The sequence below is a fragment of the Podarcis erhardii genome (genome assembly GCF_964252035.2).
Source record: "Podarcis erhardii genome assembly, chromosome: 1".
NCBI lineage: Eukaryota > Metazoa > Chordata > Lepidosauria > Squamata > Lacertidae > Podarcis > Podarcis erhardii.
Genome location: NC_138497.1, coordinates 35,129,330 through 35,147,844, shown reverse-complemented (window position 1 = coordinate 35,147,844; position 18,515 = coordinate 35,129,330). Strand labels below are relative to the sequence as shown.

The following is an 18,515-nucleotide window of genomic DNA, read 5'->3' as shown; positions in this document are numbered from 1 at the left end:
CATGGATGGGGTCCAGGATTTTTGTTGCACTTTCACTTTTTGAGGTGGCTGAGGGGTGTTTAATTTCTTACAATTCACCTCACCAGTGATCTGCGCTCTGTACTCTTCCATTTCCACACATCGATTAAAGTCCATGGGAGGAGAATGTGAGGTAACTCCTCTCAAGGGCCCTTTCTGTGTCAGGAAGTGCTGGCAGCCAGGGAGGCTGCAAAATGCTGGAGAAATGTTTACTAGAAAGAAATTCTCTCTCTCTCTCTCTCTCTCTCTCTCTCTCTCACACACACACACACACACACGTACTACCCTTGACCACCTCACAGTGATAAGGTAAGCACAAAAACCCTCAGCCCCAGAAATGCTAAAGAAATTAAAAAGTGACCTGAGAATAAGGCAGAAAAACAGGGGAAGAAAACTTTTGAGAAGTTGAAGAACAGATTTCAGCATAACACTGCTTGAGAAAAGAGTTATAGTTGAATGTAAACACCAAAATGTATTGCAGCAAAAGGGCATATTGTCAACCACACAATTCTTCTCCTTCATTGAACACTACATTGAACTAAGAGAACTCCAGGAAGCTTGTCTCCTGGTTTCTGCTCAATTTAACTTAAAGTCCATCTGATCTTTTTGGAGTCTGCTTACGCAGAATGGTTTGAGGGGAAAAGAAATGGAAGGATGCCTGGAGCCAATGGCTCAAACAAAACAGGTGGGGGGGGGAGGTGATCACTTTGACTCTGTCCACTTGGCAAAGCCTCAGATATTTCTCTGATACTGTTCTGTCCCTGCCCAGTCAGCAGCTCCTGTGTCCAGAATGCCAGGGTTATGAATGTTAGCGTTCAGCGCTGCCAAGTCTCCCCAGAGAAGGTGCAGAGGGAGCAGGGCCCCCAGTAGAACACTACTCTGCCAATTATCCTATGGATCCAGACATCCTTGCCCTGGGACTGGAGCTCTTCACACCAGCTGCCCGGGTTCCTGGTCAGCTCTCAGGTCCTCCCTCATCTTCCTCAGGGCAACAGGATCAGATAAGACAAGGCAGGCAGGACCTCAGGGCTCCTGTCTTGTGGGTCGCACCATAAATCATTGGCCCCCTCTCCTGGGTCGGTCCCCTGGCCCCCTGCCTCTGTCACACACTCCTCAGAGCTTTGCTAGTCCCTGACATCTATTCTACCATTGTGCAAGCACTTGCGGGTGCATTATTAACTAGTGGTCATTTATTTCCCTTCTCCTTGCTATTCTTTGGCGCCAACCCATTTGTAAGAAAAGAGATAGCTCAACAGAGGTTTCGTAGGGAGTTACCATTCACACAAAGTTTGGTTGTTACCCTGCACCAAACTTGCACTATTTCAGAAATTATTATAATAGTATCATTATTATTACATTTACATCCTACCTTGCCTTCAAGGAGCTCCAGGTAGCATAAATTGTTATGCCTGTCACCTTACAACAACCCTGTGAGGTAAATTATACAGAGAAACAGTCACTGGCCCCAAGTCACTCAGTGAGGTTCGTGCCTGAGTGGATTTGAACTCTGGTCTCCCAAGATCTTAGTCCAGTACTCTTAACCACTACGCCATACTGACTCTCCATGGTGATGGAGAATGCTTCTCCGAGATTATCTCATCCCTAAGTAAGGCCACAATCACATTTATGAACAGCTCCCGTAATGTAGATAAAACTGCATTCAGGGACCAGAAGCTATTGTATGTTTCCTACACATCTCTCCAGTGTGTTTTTTTGGAGGAAGGAGATGATGTGTAGGTGGTCTCTCTGGATGCTGAGCTCATAATTCATTTAGGTATCAAGCATAACAGAAGTTTGCTAAATATTTTTGTGGGCATGTTTTTTTTATTATAAAAAATCAATTAGCAGTTGCCTACTATTCAAAACATCTAGTTCACTAATTATGAAATCTGTAGAAAAGATAAACATCAAAGGCTCCGTGGATTCTGGGAGCTATTATATTTTTAAAATACTGTATCTGTTTCAAACAAATAAGGCACTTAATGTACTCTTTCTGTCTGTGATGCTATTTCCCCCATGGGTTTTGAAAATGACCTTCCTGTAAGCATCAAGGACTATAACTTTTCAGATAGAAAAACTTGTTCTTGTTTTAAGTCAGTGCCAGGTATATCCCCCTATAGTGCACAGTTTTCAAAAGCAGAAGAAAAAGTAATCCAGAATTTTTCTTTAAAAAAAGAAGAAGAAGCACTACTCTGTTTCCAGAATGAAGTTACCCTGTCAGCTTGCCTTGGGCCTTAGGTGGAGAAGAGGAGATTAAAGAGTCAGTATTCCTTTTCATGTTTCATCTGCCAGTTTTGTGAATGTAAAAAGAGAACTGGTATTTACAGCTAGGTATCCAATTGTGATGCTTTTCCGCCTCCTGATAAATTAACAATATTTTCATAGCAGGACAAATTGAATATCAATGTTCCCTACGCTCATTGATAAGGTTATTTTTGCGGAAGGAATAAATAGCACAGATTCAGCCTCCAAATTTCCTCCACTATAATGGGGCTTTGTGAAGGCAGCGAGGATGTGAAGGCTTCACTGTAAGCTGATCTCATCATTTCCTATTTACTCTATACTTACCTGAATACACAATATACTGTAGCTTTTAAATGCATTTGTACCCTAGTGAAATGTCCTATTGTAAGCTGTTTCACTTTAAAAGACTGCTTTTGATATGAGATTTCTTCATCTCCTCTTCAAACTGAATTAAACTATTTCCTTCCTATAAAACACAACTCGCTCTTTAGAAAGCTTTTGGCTTTGATTTCTCAGAAGAGCCTTACAGGAAGAAACCATGTTCTTTTTTTTAAAAAAAACCGCATTTCTGGGAACAAACTTGTACTGACCTGTTTTGTTTTACTCACAAAATTAGATGCCTGGGAAGAATGTGAATTTCTTTTGCTGTAATTTCACTGCATGCAAAATTCCAAAACAAAGCTAGCACCCCTTTGTTAGAAGTGGTGTGCAGTCCTTTGCAGTATATTTGCCCCAAGATAAATCAGTCTATAGATTTTGTACTCCCTTCATAAAGCGCTTCCTATGCAGTGTGCATTTTGCATGCTAACAAAATAAGTGATAACATTGTAAACGGATTCAACAAAATCTTGCAACCAGTTTTTAGCAAACATAAATGTATAGATAATGTAAAGGTCCCTTCCAAGAGAACGTCTGCTCTTGGTTGGTAATTGTCTTTGATTAAATTGGCTTCATTTGGTATCAACTTTGGAAACATGATTTTGTTGCTGTTTTGGTCATCCCATTGTCTACAGTGACACTCACTGGTGGCATCCCTATAGCAAAAATTGTTATAAAGCAAAAGACATACTCCAGAACCCTAAATTGCTTTAGCCATGATGGCCTCCTCTTCTCTCCCCCACATATATTTAAATCCCGTTAATATAACTGTTGGTTTACATAGTGATGAAAAGAGGAATGAGCACCAGCTTTGTAAAAATACAGAGCTGGTCACATCTATGAAACTTCAGTGATGCCTGAAACAAAATGGTTTTCTAAAATAAAAGTTCACATGTGTTCCAGTACTCATCTCACACCATGTCTGTTTTCCTACTGGTAACAAGCATGCATTTCAAAGGGAAGCTATGAGAATTAATGGTTTAATCCTATGAATGTCTACAATGGGACTTAGCTCAAAATAAGTATGTGCAGGATTGCATCCTTCATTATTAATTGCAAGGGAGGCAGCATTTATGAAGTTCAAAGCTATGTATTTGAAGGAGGTGCACTCTTGCTGCTTCCTAAAACTCCAAGGTCCTTGTTTTCTCAAATGCGCACACAATCACTTGATTATTTCATCAACAGTTGATCAGAATCCTGAACTGCTGAACTATTTTGCTGAACAGAGATATTCTAAGACATTAAAACCTGTAGGGAAGCCTTTCCTCCAATTTTTTTCTTCCCAAACCTCAATCAGAACAATTACAAACTCAGAAGAATTTGCATTAAATTGCTGTTTCAACACGGATGCAGCCGTGGTTTGACAGAAAAGCTTTACAGTAGGTAGTTAGTATTGTGCCACCTTTTTGCTTAGCCATGCAGTTTAACCACTCCGTGAATGAGAATTGCTCCTCAGACATGAATACAAAAAAGCAAAAAGAGCCTTTTGATTAGATATAAATGCAGAAATCTGGTCAACTTATAGCTTGTTTACAAAACACTATAACCCAAATTGCAAATGTTTGCTGCTGCTACAAAATAGAACAGACTGAACTTGCTGTCAATATATTGTAATGTCAAAACACTTTGTCAAAAAGTTTTTCGAGTCAAAATAAAATGCGTATACAAGTTTGCCAGTTTGTTGGCTCTCTCTCGTTATATGAAGAGGAATCAAATTTTGCGGTGCTCGCATCAGGGCAAGCATTTCAGGCTACTAGGCAGAACAATTCCCCCCTCTCTTCCCCCTGCATGCTGTTCTGGGGGTTCATCTGACCCAGCTAGACCAATTTGGGGGTCCAGAGGGGGAAGGAAGGGGGAATCCCCATTGTACAAGTGGACATCCTTGTATGAACTTCTACTGACAGGGCTTATTAATTGAATCCCACCCATGGAAAATATGTGATCACACCTTCCATTAATAAAGTGGATGTGGATGTGCTGGGTCAGTGAACCCCCAAGCAGCGAAAAAGATAGGACTGGACAAGAGTCCCTACAGATGGGTGGGACACCTAAGGTACCCAGAAAAACCCAGCTTTTTAATAACACAGCTTCATCAGGAGGGATAGATGAAGGCAAGAACTGGTATCTAGCTAAGGCAGCAAGACATTCTGAAGTGTTGGCCATGGCACAGGGATGGCATCCGGGCTTTGTTTCAGGAAAAAGGTCTTGGGCCAGCCCTCACCCCCAAAATGCTGCCTACTCTACAGGGAACAATTCTTTCTTTGAAAGGCTGTCTCATTTAAAGACAGGGGCCACTAGAACAGAGAGCAGGGGGCTTGAAGTTGCCCATTGACCGTTAGCTAGCATATGGACAGCAGAGTGAGCAAGCACCTGGTCACAGTCTTCCCCACTATGGTGAGACATTGTCAAGAGCCCTGTAGTGCTGTTGGGATCGGGTTTGGATTGGCAGGTTCTGAAGAAGGAGGGGGAGGAAGAAATTGGGGGTGGCCCTGGGAAGCTGGGTTGAAGGAGGAGGACCTCCCCTTTCCACCCTGACTTCAGCTGCTGCAGAAGGGGGGGGGCAAAGGGTAAGAAGAGGTGTTGGAGAAAATTAGAAGACATTGTTACTAATAATACATAAATAATAATAATAAATAAATACATAGAATTAAATAAGTGGGAATATAAATGAAGGGAGTAATAGCAGAGAGCTGCTATATAGGAAGAAGACATGAAGCAAGGAGGGAAGATGAAAGAAACAGTTTGGGGAATAAGGTTAACTGTGAAAGAACAGGATCAAAAATAACAGGAATTGAGGGGAAATACTTTGAGGGGCATGGGGGGGGGGGAATTAAGTATCTGGAACACATCCAGGCACTGCTGGAGGAAACCAATTTTCTAGATCCATTTCAGTTAAGGTTTAGGCCTGGTTTTGGCACAGAAACTTTGTTGGTCGCCCTATATGATGACCTCTATCAGGAGAGAGACAGGGAAAATGTGTCCCTGTTAATTCCCCTTGACCTCTCACTGGCTTTTGATATCATGCTATCCTTCTGGAGCGGCTGTCTGAGTTGGGGGGTGGCACTGCTTTGCAGTGGTTCTGGTCCTACTTGGATGGTCATTTCCTGAGGGTGATGCTTGGGGAGTGCTCTTTGACCCCATGGAACCATCAGTGTGGGATTCCTCAGGGTTCAGTTTTATCCTCCATGTTCAACATTGACATGAAACCGGTGAGTGGCATCATCCGGAGTTGTGGAGTATGTTGCCAGCAATATGCTGCTTCCACACAGCTCTACTTCTCCTTTACATCTGCAGATGTGGCAGTGGATGTGCTGGGCTGTTGTCTTGCCTCAGTAATGGACTGGGTGAGAGCCACGAAACTGAAACTCAATCCAGATAAGACCGAGGCACTGTGCCCCTGCTGTTTTTGACCTATAAAGCCTTAAATGGCTCAAGACCACAATACCTCAAGGACCACCTGTCTCCATATGATCCAGCCTGGACCCTGCAATCATCATCTGAGGCTGCTCTTTGTGTGCCTCCTCTACAAGAGATATGGAGGGTGGCAACACAAGAATGGGCATTTTCTGTGGTGGCTCTCCATTTGTGGAATTCTCTCCCCAGGGAGGCTCGCCTGGCACCTTTGTTACATATCTTTAAGTGCCAGAAAAAATCATTCCTCTTCTCCAGGTCTTTGGCTAATTATACCATCTATGGCCCTTTCAACTCTGTGTGGGGAGGGTATTGGTTTGCTAGTTACCATGCTATGTATTTTTGTGTTTTTATAAACTGCCCTGTGATCTTCAGGTGAAAGGCGGTATAAAATAAATAATAATAATAATTAATAGTTAAATAATAATAATAATAATAATAATGCCTATCTCCACTTACAGCCTCTAGTGAAGCAAATTATGGTGGACTTAAGTTATACTTAAATCAGCCCTTGAAAACCCATGCTACAATGGGGATGGTTCCATTTCATCTTAAAGAGTTTTTGGGAAGGAACTGGTGTTGTGTTAAATTTGGAAGTGCAGAGGCTCATCATGACAGTGTCTATAGTCATGCAAGAAGGAGTCTTGATCTATTACTGTGTGTGTGTGTGTGTGTGCGCGCGCGCGCACACACACACACACACACACACACCAAAGACCAGCAATATATAGCATAACGCCTGATGCATTAAGATCAGCCTGGATGCTATCCTTTACATAGTTTCCTGGAAGTAAGTTCCATTGCGCTCAGTAGTGCTTACTTCTGACTGCAAATGCCTGGAGATTTGACAAAGATCTTCAGCCAGCTGAATTGCAACCTTTAGCTTTTAATAAGAAATGCAAACAGTCTTGCAAAGGGGTTGTTGCCATTGAAGCTGAAATTGGTATAGGAACTCCATCCAACAAAAGAAACATCTAGTCTCTGCTTAATTATTTTCCTCATTTTCTGACTTCCTCTATCTGTCACAAACAAAATTATTCATTTGCAGAGCAAGGGGTGATGTTTCAGCCCCCAAATGCTATTGGGAGTGCTGCTTGTGTGCCTTGAACTCAGCTGATGAACACTGCTTGCTGTATATCGTGCCTGAACCCAAGACAAGACCTGGCTATAGTTTTGCAAGTGAGATGGAGAGTAATAGGGACTGGACAGCTGCCACTGCAGCTGCTTAGCTTGAACCCAAGTACTTCCTGGTTTTAGCAGCGGGCAGCTAAAACGCCAGCTTGTGGGGGGCTGAGTCTAGAAGTAACAGCCACAACCCATTTTGCTGGAGGTAAAGAGCCTGAACAGAGGGGGTGTAATGGGAGGTGTTCCTAGAACCAGCTGGGAAACATAGGATCCTGTGTGAAAAGGGGGTGTAAAAGAGAGAAAAACCTCATTCCCTTTGCCTTCCTCTTCTTCTCTACGAAAATAAAACCGCAGTTCCACACTCATCTAGATTTTGATGCTGATACAAACCTAGCCTCACATGAACATGCCCAGGTTTTGGTGCTGATAAACACAGGTTGTTTTGATACCGTTTTCTTGATTTGAAGGTACTGTACATCTACTTTTAAAGATGCAGTCCCAGTTCCGAGTTTGAAGTTTAACAGGTTTAAATACAATTCCTACTCAAAGTGACTTCTTTTACCCGTCTTTTCTTACCCTCCCCCCCACCCAAAAAAATCAAAATGTACTTCATGAAACTATTGTATATGAAGCACTTATTAGCCATAATTAAATGGACAATATGAATTTACTACGTCTTTAGGACTCTGGCTTGTTCTGGTTTAGAGCAAGATGATTAATGCAAATACATATTACTTGAGATAACCATTTAGCAGCTAATTTAGCCAAATTTATTACAGCAGTTAGAGGTTTTTCATTTTAGCAGACGGAGACAAGGACATGCCAAAAGCAGAGATGTATGTGAATGCACACTGCCCTCTAGCGTGCAAGACTTTGCCAGATTAAGAACAAATACAGGCGAGAGGAAGAAATACGAGCTGAAGTCCTAAGAACAGCAAACTTGTTCTTTAAATCCATGCCAAACACACACTACCTCATTCCAGCGGGTGATGTATAGCTTTCTCCCCTTTCATGGAGACAAACGTATCTAGCTACATAGCCTGTTTTCACTTGGCAAGGTGCCGGTCTGAAGCACATTTGAACATCTGTACGTATATTTAAGCATTTTTAAGCACAGTGATTGTTTTCACTTGTCCTTCCGTTTCTGGACCAATTTCAGACACCGTGCAGAGACTTTTGGTTTTAACACGCTCAATTCTTCGACTCCCTTAGGCCACAGTTCCTTCCACAGCTCTTTGGTGGATTTATTTTGCTCTGGTATTAAGCAAAGTCTCGGCAGACATTCCCCCTGCTGACCATTGGAGATTTGGTTCATCTGAGGACTGTAAATTCTGTTTGACAAGATCAAAAGAAACAGATGTGTAAGTTCAGTAGTTGATATCGCCTGCAATGAAGAGGAATGATCAAAGAACTAGGGTACCGTATCTTCCCAAACCTTTCAAATAGCCAGAATCTCAAAGAGGTTTACCCAGGAGCTATGAATAAATCACATAGAAATTTAACTTTTTAAAAAAAACACACACACAATTTGATGTTGAGTGCATCGGAAATGTCCACACAGGATTCTTTGCTCGATGAGTTCGTGGAGATTTGTACTCCTTTTTGCTGCTCCTCACTTACATGAGCTGCCAAAAGCAGATTAAAATCGCAGTACGGATGGAGGTGAACCTTTGCTTCTCTGTCAGGTCTCTAGGAAATGGCTGGATTTATTTGTCATTGTAATGCTTTTTATTAAATGTAGCAGGACAAAGGCCTCCCCTCTCCCTGTATATGTGTTGTGCTCCCTTTGTGGGGAAGATTCTCCTTTAAGTGCAATGCTAGCGGGAATTCTTTGCTCCTTTTGTTTCCCTCAATCCAGTGCTCAACAAGGGTCAGTGTGTAACGAAGTACTACCGCTGGATGCAGAAGAATGGGGGGTATATTTGGATACAGTCGAGTGCCACCATCGCGATCAATGCCAAGAATGCAAATGAGAAGAACGTCATCTGGGTCAATTACCTTCTGAGGTATAGCTTTCTGTCAGTTCCGTTATCTGCATTTTTGTTGTCACTGCATGAGTCATGTTGAATGGGCAATGTCAAAGAAAGAATAGAAGGAAGTGAATGTTCAGAAGCAGTGTCTACTGATCGTAATAGAAAGATGTTCATAGGGTTGCTCGATTCTGGACATCTCTCAAATTCCCGTCTTGCCTTTGCTTACTAATGGCTTTATTACAGAGCCTGATTCACAGCCAGCCCTTGCTAGCATGCTATCTTTGGCTGTCATAGAATTCTGGACAATAGCTTGTTATTGTATGATTTTCCTAACATATTTTTAGCATATGTCCCCGTCAGGTCATTTTTGTTCACTTGTAGCTTCAGAAGACCTACTTATTATAGGCATTTTTGGAGTTCAGAAGCACTGGGAGTATGGGTGAAATGCTAAGATTGTAAGCCCTATAAATTGTATATAGGAAAACACCGGGCATGCTTTTCCAGGAGAATTCTAAAGTTGGCGGTACCTGCCTGAGCTGAGTTCTTGGTAGATGGCAAAGAATGTAAAGAGTTCCATTTTACCACAGGGTCTTCCCAATCTCAGTTCTGTTATCTGTAAGATGGAAAAAATAATGACCATTCAGATGTTGAGTTGTGGGACCAGTGGAATTAGACTTGTAAAGTAGCTTGCACGGTAACACCCAAGTTCTAAGCATTTGTTTTCAAAAGTCCTGCTGACTGCAAGAAGGCTCCTTAGGAATGGAGTTTTAAATAGAGATACAGAAATGGGGGGACATGTGGAATTGTTGAGGGTGACAAACAAGTCATTTGTTGCCCCTTTCAGTCGCTTTGAAGGTAGGCTCGGTTTATTTCATCACTGGAGCAATGGATAGGAAAGGGACTGTAACAGCCATGTTGATTAGAGGAGACAGGAAAGAAAAGCCAAGTCTATAACCAGAAGTGGGTGCCCTACCATGGCACTGCCGCCCCTCATCTGAAACCCCTTTAAGCTTTTCTTAAGCAGAGCTGACTCTTGGCATCACTGCAGGAGTGGGAGACTTGCTCAGCATGAGCCAATGTTAAAAGTTCATAAATACAGGCTTGTTTTTGCTTTCTAGCAACCTCCAGATTTTTTATTTGTTTATATGAAAGATCTGTGGCCACCACCAGCTCTTTCAGAGGCTCTCAAATGCAAGCTTTAGGAGTGGCTGTAAGTGATTGGAAGCTCAAATGCTACATAAACCTAGTTGGTTCTCTTTGTATGCTTCATTCCGTCTTCAGCTACCCTGGCATTGAATTTTAAACAGTACAGTTTTTGAGCTGATTCACACGTTATAATCAGCCACTGATATTCTTCAGAGCAATGTTGTTGTTGTTGCTGTTGCTGTTGCTGTATTTATATGCTGCCCATCTGCCTGGGTTGCCCCAGCTACTTTGGGTGGTGTCCTTACCTAGAGGCAAACGTCTCTACCAGAGTTATGCAAAAGTAGAGGTGGAATCATCGTAAGATGTCAAAAAAGATTTGAAGGGGGTAACAAACTGTGCACTCCAAAGATGGGAATGACAGAAAATGTTTTTGTAGAGACGTCAGCACAACCTGGCTGCTTGGTTAACCACAAATGTTCTGGTACTGATACCTGAGCAGTAGCAGACATTCAGGGTAGAAATTTTGATGGTAACATTTAAAAGAAGTTTCCATAAAACTTCTGCTGTGAAGAACTGGAAGGAGATAACATGTGTTTGCATGTTTGCTTTGCCGTGCTGTTTATTTGCATGTTTTGCCCCAGAGATTTGAGGAAAAGCGGAGGTGATCAAGCTCCAAGTCATAAATTTGTGTTTATATTTGCCATCTCTTCTTCTTTAGCAACCAAGAATATAAGGACACTCCAATGGATATTGCACAGCTCCCTCATCTGCCAGAGAAAACCTCAGAGTCCTCTGAGACCTCCGATTCTGAATCAGATTCAAAGGACAACTCAGGTAACATAAGCATTCAGGGTTTTTTGTTGCCTTGCATCTTAAAAGGGTCTCTGGCAGGGAGGTGGGGAGTTGGTTTTGCTTTTTAACTTCACAGCGTCAAAAAAGGAAAGTTAGGAATTATAGTCACAGACTTATCAGTTGATCTTGCGGTTCTCATGCTACATCACTGCCTAATGGTACTTTTGAAAGGTAACAAAATATATCCTAAACATATAAATTCAGAGTACTCATGCTTCTTTGAATTATCCACAATCTGTATGACTTCTATGCATCCAGCATTATTTATTTAATAATAATAAAAATTATATACTGCGAGTTCATATAAAGTATCATGGTGTGATGAACCACAATGCATACAAGGCCAATAAAGCATAAAACACTAGAAAAACAATTCAAAATAATCATTTGAATGCCCGGCTAATCAAAAAAGTTTAGGTAGGATAAAAAAGTGTCCAAGATTTAATAGAAAGCATCCCATTTGTTTGAGGGTTTGGAATACAATTATAGTTCTTAACTTCCAGAGTTGATATGTTTCTTTTTTTATATCAGCAGAGTTTGGGGGTATTTGGGTTTGTTTCGACCTGAACTGAAACTTCTCAGAAGAAATTTTGAGGGAAGAAAAATTATGAGAATTTTCATTTAAGGTGCCCTACACACCCCACCCCTCATCTCAAAGGATCATTTTGCTGAATGCTATCTGTCGTTTTTTGGTGGCAGTCACAATTCCACACAGACCTGCCACCCTGCGGTGCCCTGGAACACCACTAGGTCTGGAGCACAGCAGGAAGGTGAAGAACAGCACCTGGGCAAAACAGCCCAATAAAGCCCAACAAATTTCCAGGATCTAGAGAATGCTGAGGTGTCAGCTGAGAGGAGAAGGAAAGCAGAGGTAAAGTTAGGAAGAAGAGGAAAGAGGCCTGCTCTAGCACAGGGGTCAGCAACCTTTTTCAGCCATGGGCCAGTCCACCATCCCTCAGACCATGTGGTGGGTCAGACTATATTTTGAAAAAAAATAGGAACGAATTCCTATGCCCCACAAATAACCCAGAGATGCATTTTAAATAAAAGCGCACATTCTACTCATGTAAAAACACCAGGCAGGCCCCACAAATAACCCAGAGATGCATTTTAAATAAAAGGGCACATTCTACTCATGTAAAAACATGCTGATTCCTGGACGGACCATCCGCGGGCCGGATTGAGAAAGTGACTGGGCCACTTCTGGCCCCCAGGCCTTAGGTTGCCTACCCCTGCTCTAGCATTTAGCAGCTTATAGTCAGCATCCTGGAAGAAAAGACTGGGGCTAAGGGCCACACATGCCATGAAGTTAACCCCCCCTCCTGCACTATGTTTCAGGGGAAAGGAAAGAGAAAAGAACATATTACACACACACACACACACACACACACACACACACACACACTACAAAGCAAGGACAGGAACCTGTTTCAGCCTGGGAGCTGCATTCCCTTCTGGGCAATCTTCCAGGGGCCCCTAGGTGCTGAATTACACCCAGCACTGGGGGGGGAGGGGGGGTGCTGACGTGTGACGTCACTCGGATTGTACATTGCATGTGACGTCAGGCCGTGCTCCTCTTCCAACACAGTGCAGCCAGGCCGTGAGGGTCGGGAGCAACTTCCTGTCAGGCCTCCTCAAGATTTGGGGGAGGGGGGACCCTTCCCACCAAGCACTGGGGGGCTATAAAAGCCTCCACACCATGGAAATGGCGCCCCTGCACGGGCCACATTCCAGTGGTGGCCAGGGCCAGAGAATAAAGTGAGCAGAGCAACAGAAGTAACTTTCACCTTTGGGCAATAGTGGCAGGCAGGAGGGAGTGTAAGCTCCAGCCCAGCCTAAAGTAAATGCTTCCGTCCTACAGAGCTGCCACTGCCCCTCAGAGAGGAGAAGCCCGATTTCCAAGAGTCAAAAATAGGCCTGGAGAAACTTCTGCTCTTGCCACTATCTGCATAGCCTTGTCCTCTCTCAGTCACAACAAAGTATCACCGAATTTTATGTATGTGATCTGTTGACACTGTGCCAGTCAAAGTATGTTCTCGTTTCGTCTATGTGACATAAAGTTACCCCACTTCCACTCACAGTCCGGAGGGAGATGAAGGGCAGCCAAATCCCTCTCAGCTTGATACTTGCTGTGGTTTCACACATGAAAGGAAATGCATTGTGCCAGATGCTGTTGCCAGAGAAATTACCGGTAATAATATCTCACTGGCAACTAGGCCTCTAAGTGGGCTTTAAATCTTGCCTTCTTGTTCTTAATGGTGTTTCTGTGCTTTTCTTTCCGTTCTTCAGAGGACAATGAGAATTCAAAGTCGGATGAAAAAGGAAACCAGTCAGAAAACAGCGAAGACCCCGAGTCAGATAGGAAGAAGTCTGGGAACCAGTCAGATAATGAAATGAACTGTAACGATGATGGCAACAGCTCCAGCAACCAGGACAGCAGAGACAGTGATGACAGCTTTGAAAATTCTGACTTTGAGAATCAAAAGGCCCCGGAGGATAGTTTTGGCACTCTTGGTTCTATGCAGATAAAGGTGGAACGCTACGTGGAGAGCGAATCGGACTTGCGGTTGCAGAACTGTGAATCGTTGACCTCAGACAGTGCCAAGGACTCGGACAGCGCAGGAGAAGTCAATGCCCAGTCTTCCAGCAAACATCAAAAGAGGAAGAAGAGGAGGAAAAAGCAGAAAGGAGGCAGCATGACTCGCAGAAGGCTGTCTAGCACCTCAAGCCCCAACGGACTTGACTCCGCATTGGTGGACCAGCCCCAGCTGCTCTCATCGCCAAACAGTGCCTCAGTGCTCAAAATCAAAACGGAGATCTCGGAACCTATCAATTTTGATAACGATAGCAGCATTTGGAATTACCCGCCCAACAGGGAAATCTCAAGGAACGAATCTCCCTACAGTATGACCAAGCCCCCCAACTCAGAGCACTTCCCTTCCCCCCAAGCCAGCAGTAGTTTACATGTCTCCATTCCAGACTCTGTCCTCACCCCGCCAGGAACTGAAAATACTGCCAGCCGCAAATCTCAGTTCAGCACCTCATCCACTTCCGCCTTGGCTCCCGTATCCTCTGACCCTTTGTCACCACCTCTGTCCGCCTCTCCACGGGACAAGCATCCTGGAGGCCCCAGCACTTCCAACTCTTTGTTGTACACTGGGGACCTGGAAGCCCTCCAGAGGTTGCAAGCAGGCAATGTGGTGCTTCCTTTGGTTCACAGGGTAACTGGAACCCTTGCCGCCACCAGCACGGCTGCTCAGAGGGTCTATACCACTGGCACTATTCGGTATGCTCCAGCTGAAGTTACTTTAGCCATGCAGGGCAATCTCCTCCCCAACACCCACGCTGTTAACTTTGTGGACGTTAACAGCCCCAGCTTTGGCCTGGATCCTAAAACACCGATGGAAATGCTCTACCACCACGTTCACCGACTCAATATGTCAGGACCGTTTGGAAGTGCTGTGAGCGCGGCCAGTCTGACCCAAATGCCTGCAGGGAATGTGTTCACAACTGCCGAAGGACTTTTCTCCACTCTTCCGTTTCCTGTGTACAGCAATGGCATTCATGCCACACAGACACTGGAGCGGAAGGAGGATTGAAATATGACCACATACTGTGTTCAGTGTTAAACTCTGAGGCATAGACTATATTTTAATTTAGACCTTTAATTCTAGCACTTTGAATTTGAGCAGGTCAGCTTATTCTCTCAATATGATGGTCCCCATTTCACCCCCCCCCTTTCTCTTTAACTTGACTTATTCTTTCATGTAAAAGATATTTTTTTATTTTTGCCTTCAGAGAGCTGAAGTACCAGTTGCCTGCCATTTTGTCTTCTTCCGAGATGTGTATTTTTTTTTCTTCCTTTGCATCTTTATTAAGATGCCTTTAATATGTGTATTGCCTCTGCCATAGAATACTCAGTGATGTGGTAAAGAGATTTTAAAGTGACAACCATTGGGTTTACTTCAACATGATCTTGATGTGATCAAGATTAAAAGAAACAAGCATAAAACAATGTGCCCTGTTTGACTAAGTCAAATGAAAAGGGGGTTTTTTGGTTCCTAATTCCTTTAAAAAAAATAGGGGATAGTATTTTAGAATTTTATGCAGAGTTTAATTCACTTTTTATGGTTAAGATTTTCTTACTTGCACATACAATAATTTGGGTTCTTAAAAAAGTTAATTTCTGGCCTGTGATTAGAATATTAAGATGGACTAAATGTTAATTACAGAAACGTTAACTTCATTTCTAAAACCATGGTGCTATCATTTATTAATCTGTAATGTCTTCACACAATACGCAGCTTGTGGGCTGGGTTTTTTGAAAGGAATGTCTTCTGTACTAGTCTATAGTCAGGTGCTGCAGTCTCCTTGGTTAGTTAAGACAAAAGCCCTCATTAACATTTGCTGCAGGACTTAATTTTTTTACCTCCAAACTAACAAGCATAGCCTCATATTAAATTTAAATGGATCTGGAAGCCTTTTCTTTTTTCTTTTTGGTAAATGCATGTTAAATGAACAAGAAAACTCAAAACTGGTGTGAGGATCAGTGTTTGGTTGTTTTTTTATTTATAGGTTTTTACTGTTTTGCTTTACTTTTATTTTATTTCTTTCTCAGTGTAACTGAGGCTAATTTTACAACTCCCAAATAACACTTCAGAGTAAGAGGGGAAATATATATATATATATTTAACATGTTTTTTATTTTTTCATTTAATGTTATAGAGGGAAGGTTGTATTTTATTTTTAAGTTTTGCTCATTGATTTGTCTTTTGTAATCCCCCTCCTTCTAGTGTCGAAGCCAATATGTTTCAAAGAATGGGTTAATAAGCTTGAAATAGATAACTGCAACTAAAAACTGCACATTAAGTATAAAAGAAAAAAGAAAAAGAAATCTCCTATTTTGTCTTTGTTGCCAGAAATCAATGTAGTGTCAAACACTCCAAATGACTGTCAAGTATAAATTCTTCTTCCACGCCCATCTTTGGCAGCTGTTTGTTAAGGCATCTAATAACAGATGTGAGAACTGTAATGTGTACAATGTGTAAGTGTCCTTGGCTGTCAGTCCCATTGCAGTTTCAATGTGTGTTACTATATGCAGTATATACTAAGCTAATGTAGTTGTTTTGTCCTTTGTCTTCTCTGTGCTTTATCTCTAGTCTGGAGTGGTTAAAGTCCCATTCCTACAGTCCTAGTGAACCAGTGATTCTTGGGGGTTAGTGGTTTTTGTGTGGTGGCCTTCCTCTGTAATGTCACCTTATGCTGCTTCCACTGTCTGTATACCTTTTCATTTCTGCTGTTGCTTTGCTGTTGTGTATTCTCAGACCTCTCTCTCTCTCTGTCTTCCTTCCTTCACCTTTTCTCCCCTGTTTCTTCCTCTTTCTCTTCTTCTCTTTTCCCATTCTCAGAGATAAAAGACTCTTAACTAGCTCAAGGTTAATGGAGCCATTCCCCCCCCCCCACAGAGGAATTCTGGGTATGTCTTACTCTTACAGTGTGCATCGCACAATGCACTAAAGGGTGATACTTAGATATATTAAGCAAAGTGATGCCATATAGCCTCAGTTGTTAACATTTCCAGAGTCCCTTGTGCTCTAACTGTAAGTAGAGGGTGCATTTCTTTGGTTTTCTCCCAGGTAGGTTGATGGAGTAATATACAGAGAGCAATTTCAAGTGAGGTAGAAAATTCTTGCAAAGGTCAACAGACGTTGTTAAAAAAGGGAACCTGAGCTTAGGGTTGTCATATACATATATATATATTTACATATATGTGCAATGTTAATGTAATTTTAACTCAGCTGGTCTCTACATTTTGGATAACATACGTGTTGTTGAACCAATTTCTAGTACAGTTGCTATAGAATCTGAGGGGCAGGTCTGAGGGAGAGTGGAAAGGAATAATGTCCCAAAGGGGCATTTTGGATGTCACAAATTTTGATAATGGGCTTTTAAAGAGTTAGATTTGAAGGATGTTTAAGTAGATTTCAAGGCCAAGGGAAGCTGATTTGGGCTTTCCCTTGGAAGCTCTACTCTAGCTATTGAACAATCAAAGGAGTGCACCTATCAGCTACAAAGAACAGCTAGACAGCTGTTGTTGTTTTAATTTTATTTTTGAATAAATGTTTCTGTGTTGTGTCAAAATGATTTCTGGTGATTTAAACTAACAGATAATCACAGCTGCTGTCTAAATCCATAGTGTTTAAAATTACAAAATGGAAAAAAAAACCTTCATTACCTGTGAAGACTGTGTCTGTGTTTTTAACTATTTCTTGTACAAATATATGAAATCTTTTATGAGGAGACTGGTGCCAAGTAGCTGAATAAAGGGGAAAGGGATTCTGTTCGTATAAATCTTAGCAGTGTTACCAACTCTACAATATATAAAAAAATTAAAATGTTAAAAAATGACAGCTATGGTACATTTATTTTGTGTTAAGCTAACCGAATCTAACTTCTTGAGTGCCTGGCTTATTCGAAACACTTTTTTCATTGATCATTGATAATGCTGCAAATCAGAAATGTACATACTTCATTTACAACAGGGTTCTTTTTATACTTTTGTAGATTCTCATACATGTCATACATGGTTGTCTTTATGTAACTTAATTTTTTTTCATCCTGCAGGTGCCATTTTCATAATAAACTTCTCTTGGATTTGTTACTATCTGGCATCATTTCTTTTACATATGATCATCCTGATTAATTAATGCTGGTAGTATTTGTTTGAGCAGGGTACCTTGTTTGCTAATTTTTATTAAAAAAACTAAAACCTATTTAAAAAAAGAGGGCATAACTACATTATTCTTAAAGCTTACAAGCTATTCAAAGAAGCTACGTAGATGCAGGCTCACAATGCTAATCCAAATACTACACCAAACATGCCGCCATCTTAAATTCTCAGCAACCCCAACTCATTCTCATACTGAGCATTTTATGCACATTATCAAAGCTGACTAATAGACCGGAAATGTTAACAGTTATATAAGGTGTGACTTTATTTAATGATTACACACCAGAAGAGGGCTGCTCACATACATTAATCACATAAAATGCACTTTATATTTTCATTTATTATACTCAACATTGTTATAACCAAACTCTTCCGTCACTCATGTTCTATCTAGGTTCTTGATTTTTCTAACAACTTTCTTCCTCCAGAGTGGAAAAACAACTAAGTCATTGGTTTTCATATATGTTTATTGGCCAGGCTTTCTGGCAAGCAAACTGAGGGCAGAAGAGTTTGCCAGCACACAAAACACAGGCCTTGACTTCAGATTTAAGTCATGTGGAATAGGCTTCAACACGCAATGGAATGGTTTACTTTTAACAGATGAACAATACATGCTTGATGGTTTTGTGACAGTAGGA

At 41.8% G+C, this 18,515-nt stretch overlaps 1 protein-coding gene across 11 annotated transcripts in view; it reads left to right on the top strand.

Moving 5' to 3' along the window:
* Positions 1-17,811, top strand: part of NPAS3 (neuronal PAS domain protein 3) — a 628,833-nt gene extending 611,022 nt beyond the window's left edge. For all 11 annotated transcript variants that reach the window (XM_081859318.1, XM_081859317.1, XM_081859314.1 and 8 more), the window contains 3 exons: positions 9,035-9,182; positions 11,014-11,129; positions 13,437-17,811. In XM_081859318.1, the coding sequence (XP_081715444.1) occupies positions 9,035-9,182; positions 11,014-11,129; positions 13,437-14,746 (1,574 nt within the window). In that variant the 3' untranslated portion in view covers positions 14,747-17,811. The remainder of the gene's footprint in view (positions 1-9,034; positions 9,183-11,013; positions 11,130-13,436) is intronic.
* Positions 17,812-18,515: the final 704 nt, after the last annotated feature.